The 10,480-nt window shown below is 48.3% G+C and overlaps 1 protein-coding gene across 1 annotated transcript; it reads left to right on the forward strand.

Moving 5' to 3' along the window:
* Window positions 1-4,160: 4,160 nt before the first annotated feature.
* On the forward strand, window positions 4,161-8,342 carry LOC138030763 (uncharacterized). The gene has a single exon (XM_068878638.1). The coding sequence runs from the start codon at window positions 4,161-4,163 to the stop codon at window positions 8,340-8,342; it is 4,182 nt and encodes a 1,393-aa protein (XP_068734739.1).
* The last annotated feature ends 2,138 nt before the right edge of the window (window positions 8,343-10,480 follow it).

The raw sequence follows: 10,480 nt of genomic DNA on the forward strand, positions 1-10,480 counted from the left end.
AGTGACCCCCCAAGACACCGGTTCCCTCCGTCGACTGGGGACAGCTTCCGTTTCAAGGAGATCCCAGGATGATGGGGAGTAGTGTGGCCGACTACATGGAGAGGACCGCTCAATCGGTCCAGAAAAAAATTCGTAAGAAGACAGGTCGCCGTCGTCCTACCGAAACAGATAAATTGCAACGCCCACCCGGTTGGTTGGATTTCGATAAGAAACTCAAACGACGTTTGGATGGCGAGGACTACTAAGAGACGGCGACGCCAGCGACGACGACGTCAGCGAGGTGGCAAATTTGACGTGCAGAAGGCTTTGTCCAAGACCGGGATCGAGTTTCATTGGCCTGGTTATCAGTACATGGGTCCTGGCACCAAACTGGCCAAACGACTCAAACGAGGGGATCCTGGCATCAATCGTTTGGACAAGATTGCCAAGACCCACGACATGGATTATGCCAAGGCCAGAAACTTACAGGACAAGTGGAAAGCCGACGACAAGATGATTCGGGCTATCAGTAACCTCCCAGGCAAAAAGAAGAAGACGGAGAAAGTGGTCAAAAAAATCATGCAAATGAAACGTAAACTCAAACTTTAATTTGACAAACATTTTTTCAACGAAATTTACGATTGAATATTCTTGTCCGACGACGGTAAGGACCGTAAATGTCAATAAAAGGTACAAAATAAAAATGTCCCGTCTTCTGATTCTTCTTGATCTGTTTTTCCGGGTGCCATAGGGGTTGTCTCCGATAACGCCAGGCTTCACGAAGGGCCTGTCCTGTTGCACAACAAATCAGACTACCAAACAGCATGACCGCTCTCAGGTGACGCCGTGCAGGGGGTAATTGGAACTGCAATAGAAATGAAAATGTCCATCAGATCCTCTTTTCATACGATGGTGACGAAGACGCCATATCGCTGCACATCTCCATGGCTTTCTCAACCAACTTTGGGTAGGACAACATTCATGTAACTGAGGCTGAAACAGGGTCTGGATCTGGAACGAAACAAGAACAATATGGAGGTCCCATACTGTGATAACATCTCGCCCGTACCGCCAAATGTCCTTCGGTATTCTGGTAAACAAAATGTCCCTCCTCGTTACGGACCATCACCTGACGACGCCATACAGGTGGATCCAAATAATAAAGGGCCACGCCTCGGTCCTCGTCATCATCATCATCATCCCACAGCTCCTCATCGTAAGGATAGATGACACGTAACTGAAACGAACCGATGCCTGTGATGGGGTCTGATCCTATATAATTGTAAAATCCGTATCGTGACACAATGGCATCGATGATGGTCAGTTCCTGGACCATGGTATACCGTTCTCCATAACACTCCGCACAGTAACGACGACCCTCGATCGCTACGTACTCCTCAACATCTGGGGGAATGCTCAGCAACTAAAACATAAACAAAGACACGCCTGTCAAACGTTCTTCCAGTAACATGACTCGAACCTCGGGCGTATAGGGTCGTCTCTCGTGCACATGAAAGCGACCACTCCACGTACAAAAACATCGGTCGGCACGGACCATAATCTACGAAAAATCCACAGTACATCGAGGTGTTAGTTCCCATAAGACACGCATCTGATAACGATCATCATTCCACACCAGGGTATAAGATCTCTCAACCGCAGACGATTTTTCCCTACGACGTGTGTAGGTCCCCTGGCAATGTCGTGCATGTTCCTGTGGTGCTATGTTCGTTCGTTGGTCATTGAGCCGGTCAAGACAATACATGCATGTAATGGGTCCATACGAACAACAAGGTGAATCCCAAAACGTGAACCCTTCCCCATTGGCGAACACCGTCATGAACTAAAAAACAATAACGGCACCATTAATTTGTTGTCGATTGATTTCGTCTTTGATATCTGTCCAGACTCGGAAATAAACAAGCTCTTGTTCGGAGGTACGAGGTCCACTGTACGAACCAAAAGTAGGCAGACTGCACCAAGTCTAAACAGAAAAATGACATCCACGTTAATAGGAGAATCGACTATCGGCGACGACGACGACGGCGACGAATACGACCATGAGTACCGACCGCCCTCCATAACTCCGCTACAATGTCTACTTCTTTTTCCGTCCAATCCCTCCGGGATGAAAAACGTCGTCTCAAATAGATACACCAAGTCTAATGAAAGTAATAATAATAATAATAGTAATAGGTTATCGACGATTGTATACGGTAACGAGTCCAGAAGACGGATCCCAAAAATCCACATCAATCCTCTTCCACAACTCCGCCGTAATGTCCATCTCTTTTTTCGTCCAACCCCGTTCGTAAGAATAACGAGTAAACTGATTCAGACGACACCACATCTAATAATAATAATAAAGAGAACGAAACGTATGATTCAATATCTCGTCCCAAAAGAGACCCGTACCCCTAAGACGAAAGCAATAAGAAGTACACGATCCGTATTCATAAGAGGTACAACGTCCGGGTGGAGCCAAGTCTGGAAAGATGGACGAAAACCAAAGCCACTGTCAATTAAAAAAGAATCAACGGTCACGGTTACTGTAACCGTAATAAGGTTCAAACTCAATATAAGTAGATCGGCGACCCCCCGAATAACAACGACGACGTCCGTAGGAGACTTCCAACCCGTCACATCGACAACGAATGAGACACCCGTAACACAGGCAACCAAAATGATTGAGGTCCAGTCGTTTCAAACAGTGAATGCACGTGGCGGCGGTCTCCGTACAACGTTGTGGACACACCCACTTGATCCAAGTCCATCGATCCTTCGCCTTCGGTGGATAGCCACTCAGTGGATAACCTCTGGTTCTATGTTCCTCCACCACCATCTATTAACAAAAAGAACCTATCTTAGAACCTCCTTCAAATAACGTCGTCTCCAACGAAGCTGCTTCATCGTTCTCGGAGGACGTGCCCGTCGCCACATCCAACAACCATTCCTCCATACCCATCTCGATAGCCTCTCATCCCCGAACATATCCTCAAATTGACAAATCACCTACGAAAGAGAACAAGATCTGTGGGTCCAATTATGTCCCTGACACAAATAACACCAGTCCCCCAAATCATGACGACACGGTGGAAACCCATAACCTACGTCACAGGTACAAATCAAACATCCCGGACGACGGTACGAATGGTATGAAAGCGCACAATGACAGTCCCACGTTCTACACGTCAATTCCACATAACTGCAACGACATTCCCATTCGACCCAATGATGGTCCGCCTCCGACCTAGTGACCACCATGACCTACAACAAAACAACGACAATGAGGAGATCGAAACGGCATACACAAAAGTTCTCTCCGGTAGACGGGCCATCGACACCAACGACACACGACCATCCCTTCTGGACGACGAGACCGAAACCTGCCCGTACAATACCGATACCCCGGACAACTCATCACGCCCAAAAGACAATACCGACATTTCATGCGTCGACTTCCCTCAGGATTACCCCCAGGGGGGAACCGTCGGCACGGTCCGCATTCAAAGACGATAGTCGATTCTCCTACGTACGTCGCCGTCATCTAAAAGACATCAAATAAAATAAACGAATCTATCAGATTCGCTTCGATTTCCACCCAATACAAATACCCGGTACGTACCGTGCCATGTTGAGCGCAACGTGGTAGACGGAGTAACTCTTCGTGAATGGGGTTCCAACGTTCCCTCCGGTCCTTCTCTCGTTCCTTCTCCTCCTCTCGATCTCGAACCTTCAATACATGATGACGTACTTCGGGAGGCAACAGGTCCCAGTACGAAGCCTCGTCTCGGGTCGCCGGAGTCTTCTTGGTAATCCGGCCTTCTTTTCGCCAACGACCATTCTCTTGCTTGACCCAAACCTCTTGCTCATACTCTGGGTCTTGCTCCACCTCCATAGTACGTCTGGCGACTGCCATCTCCAGCGCACGTCTCTTGGGATCGGATGCCATGACTTTTTCTGAGACTCCTCACTCGATCGGACTACTTAACAGGAATCGTTCCACCAATCCCCGTGCTCCTAAGGGGTCACATGACTCTCTGGGGGGATACCCCCCCATCCCCCCAGGAGACCTATCTCGCTCCGGATTGGTCCATCTAGGGTACACGTCAAGGTCGTTCAAGGTGACTCTTTCTCTATAAAAGACACACCGTCTTCTTCAAACAAAAAAACATCTCATCATGGATAGCGATAGTGATAGTGATTTGGTTGAAGCACTCGACGCGTTTGAACAAATTGGAGGTGCTGCTCCGGGACGTTTCGTCTTTGAAAGACTTCCTGTGGTCGAACGGCGTAGTGTCCGTCTCGGTGTTCGTGAACGCGTCTTTCAACTTCGCCCTCGACAGATTGGAGCGTTCATCCCCCGACAACGTCTCACCGATGCCCTCGTGCAAGGTCTTCGTACCGCTCTAGATGACTTAATCAACGATCAAGACATTCCCGATGGCGATCGCATTTACATCGCTCTAGCCTCCAATCGTATCGCCAATGCCTACAACGGTTGGGGACTACGGGCCGGAGAATGGCGCGCTCAAGGTCCGCGCGTGGATGCTTTACTTGGGAATCTTTCCCACATGCTCAACTCGAACGAACAATTTGAAATGGACGATTCCTTCACCCTCTCCTTCGTTCACGTACGCGGGGCTCCCACCGGTTCCGGTTACAAAAGAAAACATTTACCAGGGCATCAAGCGTCGACGCGTCTCAGAGAATTCAAGCGCTGTGTCTTGCGTGTCCCACAAGATGATCAACATCTATGCTGCCCACGCGCCATCGCTCTCGCTCGAGGGGTCCATCAACACCGAGACGATCCTCGACGTCGCCGACAATGGACCCAATGGAACCATCGTCGCATGACACGAGCGGCTCAAGAACTTCTAGAGGAAGTCGGTCTTCCTCCTCAACCCTGCGGTCCCGAACAACTTCAACAACTCGTCACCGCTCCCAGTCTTCAAGACTACACCCTCGTGGTCGTGGATGCCAACCGCGCTTATGCTTGTTTTGCTTACGGTCGTGGGGACACGTTGTTAGGACTCTTACACGAAGACGGTCATTACGATGCCTTGTCTTCCTTACCCGGGTTCTTCGGCCAAGATTACTTTTGCAGCCAATGTTTCCAAGCCTATCATCATTTGGGTCAGCACGCCTGTCGTAACAATCGACATCATTGCGGCGCCTGCTTGCAAAACGGATGCCCTGATTATACCGAGGCCTACCGACAGTACCGCTCGGCTCAGACACCCTGTATTCTCTGTGGACGTTCTTTCTACGGAGACACGTGTCTCCAAACCCATCGGACCAAGACCCACGCCGGTCAACCCGCGGATGCTGAACATCCTTCCGTCTGTGCCACCCGTCGTCAGTGTAAAGAATGTCACCGCGTATTACGTGGCCTCAAAGAGATCCGAACTCATCGGTGCGGGTATCGGAAATGTTCGTGCTGCAAGAACGACGTCGACGTCCATGCCCATCGATGTTTCTTACAAGTCGAAAAGACTCCCGCCGAAGAACGACGCTTGACACGGCAGCGACTCTCTTTCCAAAGGATCCTGAGTCAGGGACTGGCGCCTCTCTTAGAAAACGAGGCCGCTGGCTTGCACGCTTTCCTGGCGGGCGACAACGACGAAGACGACGACGATGATGAGGAACCACCCTTGCACGTTTTCTTTGACATTGAGAGTATGCAAGTCGAGGGACGTCACGTGCCCAATCTGGTGGTGGCCGAAACAGAAGACGACGACGATCCTCCCGTCTCGTTCCAAGGAGAGGACTGTCTCTTTCACTTTCTGGAATGGTTAGAAACACTCACCGAAAACGGAATGCGACCCCTAACAGTCATCGCTCATAATTTCAAAGGGTATGACAGTTATCCCATCATCGACGAACTCCACCGGCAAAAGAGACAACTCGACCAAATACGAAACGGTGGGAAAGTCCTCCAACTCACCTACCCTCACGAACACACCACCATACGCTTCATCGATTCGCTCTCCTTCTTCCAGATGCCGCTGAGCGATTTCCCCAAGACGTTCGGGCTCACCGAGCTCAAGAAAGGATACTTTCCACATCTGTTCAATACCCCCGACCATCAAACGTATGTAGGACGACTTCCCGACAAAACCTTCTACATGCCCGACGGCATGTCCGTCAAGAAACGTCGCGACTTTGATACCTGGTACGACGACCAAGCAGCACGACAAGTCGTCTTTGATTTCCAAGCCGAACTCTTAGCCTACTGCCAATCGGACGTGAAACTCTTGAAACAAGGATGTCTCACGTTCATGCGGGATTTTCAAGCACGCGCTGAATTCAATCCCTTTGAGCAAATGACCGTGGCTTCTGCCTGCAATCGCTACTTGCGTATGCACTGTATGGAAGAAGAGACCATCGCTTCCGAACCTCTCCTAGGATGGCGAGGTCGTGTCAATCATTCCCAAGCCTCCATGGAATGGTTGACGTGGTGCGAACACCATCTACGACAACGAGCCTACCTGGCCCTCTCGCCGGAAGAACACGAGGACCACGAAGCCCTAGCTCGTGCCTACGGCCACTACGATCCTCATCATCCCTTGCATCGCCAACGTATCCAGCATGCTCGGAACGAAGGCGAGTACCGCATCCCTGGTACCCGATACACGGTCGACGGTTACGATGCCGATACCAAGACTGTTTACGAATTCTGCGGGTGTTTCTGGCACGGATGTCGGACTTGTCATCCCCAACGCACCGACGTACATCCGACCTTACTCGATCGCACCATGGACGAGGTCCGTGCTCTCGTCGACAAGAAACGCACGTTTCTCATCAACCGTGGGTACCAAGTCGTCACCATGTGGGAATGCGCCTGGAACGCTCTCAAACAAACCAATCAAGACATCAAAGACTTTCTAGCCCGTCAACACCTCCAAGCCCCCCTGGAACCACGCGACGCTTTTTACGGGGGTCGGACCAATGCCGTACGTCTCTACGCGCACGTCGACGAGGAGAAGGAGGAAGAAATCCGATACGACGATTACACGTCCTTGTATCCTTGGGTCAACAAGTACGGCACCTATCCCTTGGGACATCCCACCTTCCTCTACGAACCCGACACCACCGATCTCTCGCCTTATTTTGGTTTGGCCAAATGTACCGTCCTTCCACCCCAACGTCTCTACCATCCCGTATTGCCTTACCGCAGTCACGACAAACTCACGTTTCCCTTATGTCGTACTTGCGTCGAAGAGAACATTTCCAAACCTCTTTTGGAAAAGACGCATGCCTGTCATCACACGGACGAAGAACGTGCCCTCGTCGGTACTTGGTGCACCCCCGAACTCGACGTGGCTGTACAGAAAGGTTACGTCATTCAACACGTCCACGAAGTATGGCATTTCGATCAGCAACGCACGGGACTTTTCCAATCCTACGTGGATACGTGGCTCCAAATCAAAGAAGAAGCCAGCGGTTGGCCCGAAGGATGTACCACCCCGGATCAAAAACAAGCCCACCTCGATGCCTACTATGCTCGGGAAGGCATTCGTCTCGATCCCACCAAAATCGAAAAGAACCCTGGACTCCGAGCCCTGGCTAAGATGATGCTCAACTCCATGTGGGGCAAGTTCGGGCAACGGATCAACAAGACTCAGGTCCGAGAATTCACCGAACCTCAATCGTTCATCGAGTTCCTCGACAGCGATCAACACGATGTCCGTTACGTCAGTTCCCTCACCGAAGACCGGGTCGAAGTCCATTACAAACTCCAAACGCACGATGTCTTGCCTTCACCCAACCTCAACATCTTCATAGCCGCCTTCACGACCTGTCATGCCCGACTCCGTCTCTATCGAGCCCTCGATCATCTCGGGGAACGCGTCCTCTACTTCGACACCGACTCGGTCGTCTATCTCCATCGTCCTGGCGACCCACCCTTGGATCCTCCACGAGGCGCCTATCTCGGTGACTTCAAGGACGAATTGGATGCGGGCGATCACATTGTGGAATTCTGTTCGGGCGGTCCTAAGAACTACGGTTACAAGACCAAGAACGGACACGTGGTATGCAAGGTCCGCGGTTTCTCCCTCAACGTCGAAGGGATGACTCAATTGAATTACGAGGTCTTGCGTCAAAACACTCTGGATGAATTGCATCGTCCTCTAGACCAACCGCGTACCACCCGTGTCACGCAATCTCACACCATCCAAAGAAATGCCAAGACGTACACCTTGGAAACCCAGCCTTCTCACAAAGACTACCGACTCGTCTACTCCAAACGGGTCCTGGATCCCACCACGGCCCAGACCTACCCTTACGGTTACGAACGGTTCACCGAAGAGGATCTGGATCTCGCTCAAGTCTTAGCGGACCTATTTAGGGACGAGTAGACACCAGGTCTCCTCACACGTTCCCGCTTGTAAATAATAAGTTTGTTATCATTAAACCGTTGATGATTCGAGAAACCAAAACCACTCTGGTCTCCTTCATGTTCCCCCCGGATCTTGGTCCACATTCCAAACATACTTTCTGTGATGTCCCCCAATTATGACGTCACATGGACTTTGACCCCACGTCTCAACCAATCCTGTTCACGTGTGCACGTGATAATGGCGGACCCCCAAAATTTCCACCAATCAGAAGCCTCGTTGTATCGGGATCAACCAATCAGAACGCTTGTTTCAAAACCGGTCTATATTCCCCCATAGTACTACTGATTTCCCATCTCTTTTCGTAATGTGTGCATGATATGCGAAAAGAAAAGAAAAGTGGTGAAAGCAGTGATGAGAGTACTCGCCTCCCACCAATTAAATGATGGCCCGGGTTCGATTCACAAAGGCCTTAAAAATGCGCTATCCATCCCGTCCGAATGTTGTAATAACTGGCTATTATGGGTGAATCCTAAGAAAACGAAAGTTGTGATCTTCAAGAAGAAATATAGAACATCCGTCTTGGATAAATTACATTTTCAGATTAACCAGCATAAAATAGCAATTGTAAATAATTATACCTACGTATAGGTGTAAATTTCTCTTCCAACGCAAATTGAACTTAAAAGACAAAGTTGGACAATCCTTTTTCGCTACTCGTCGCTTTCTAGATCGATTTTACGAAAATACCACTTGCTGTAACAAATAAACTTCTTGATTCACTTTTCATACCGATTCTCCTATATGGTTCAGAGGTATTGGGAATTTACGAGAAGAATGATTTCAACACCTGAGAAAAAGGCATCTTTGAAAAACACATATTTTCCTTTGCTAACAGTCTTTAAGAGTAAATACACACTGTCCGACTGTTGCAGCCAGGAATGAACTTGCATTGGCAGACGTTCTTTGAAACTTGCAATGGATACAAACATTTTAAAATTTTACATCCATTTACAAGCCCTGCCAGATACCAATATGGTCAGACAATGTTTACAACCCTCAATGGACAAGTGTGAGAAAACTCAATCGGGATGCCGCTAAAAATTAAGAAGCTATCTGATAAATACAACTCTAGCTATATGATATTAAAGATGGACAAAGTAAAACTTTCACTTCTCACATCGCGGAAATATACTCAAAGCTTCCACTGAGCTCCAACTTTCACTCAAAAACGTTAACCGGAAACTGAACTTCTACAATATTTTCAAAACAGACACCAAAACGGCTGAATTTTTAGATAGAATTAAAAATCCCCTACACAGATCTGCAATTGGTAAACTTCGATTGGGGAATCATAGTCTTTACATTGAAACAAGGAGACATACTGTCCCCAAGACCCTTAAGCATTTATGGAGGCTCGAACCATTTTCAACGCTTCCAAGGGACGCTCTCATTAGAAGGATCGGCACCACAACGTTGTATCATGTATTGGCAATATTGTGGTACCAAATGAAACACAAATTATTGCTGAACAAGATACAGTCATTATTGTGACGTAATATGTCACCGTGGCAATCGGCAAGCCCTGTAGAAACACCCTTTATTTTGTCTCTTCAGTTGCTTATATCTCAAAAACGAACGTGGTGACCCCCATTTTTTATTTCTGTAAAGTGATTAGAAGGGCATGATGAAACTTTCTGCAAAGTTTTAAAAAAATTTGTCCAGTGGATTCAGAGGCACTTTAATTTTGTGATTTTTTAAAGGTAGCTCTGAATCCTCTAAACAGAATTTTTTTAAACTTTGCCGAAAGTTTTATCGTGGCCTAATCACTTTTCAGCAATAAAAAAGGGGGGTCACCGAGCTAGTTTTTTAGATATGAGCAATTATAGCAAAATATAGGGTGTTTTTGTTGGGCTTTCCCGTTGTGAAGGTAACTTATTCACTGCTTATTACATCACAATAATGATCACATCTTGTTTGGAAATAATCGGTGTTTCATATGGTACCATAACATTGCTGTCACTTAATACAGTATTGTAGGGTTATTCGATCTAATCCGAGAGTCTTCTAAGTGTTGAAACCCTTTCGAGCCTCCTTAAGAATTAATTTGTACACTGTGCCAGTTGAACAACATCGAGAATGCCCTCCGCTCAAAAGTT

Source organism: Montipora capricornis, chromosome 13 (genome assembly GCF_036669925.1).
Source record: "Montipora capricornis isolate CH-2021 chromosome 13, ASM3666992v2, whole genome shotgun sequence".
NCBI lineage: Eukaryota > Metazoa > Cnidaria > Anthozoa > Scleractinia > Acroporidae > Montipora > Montipora capricornis.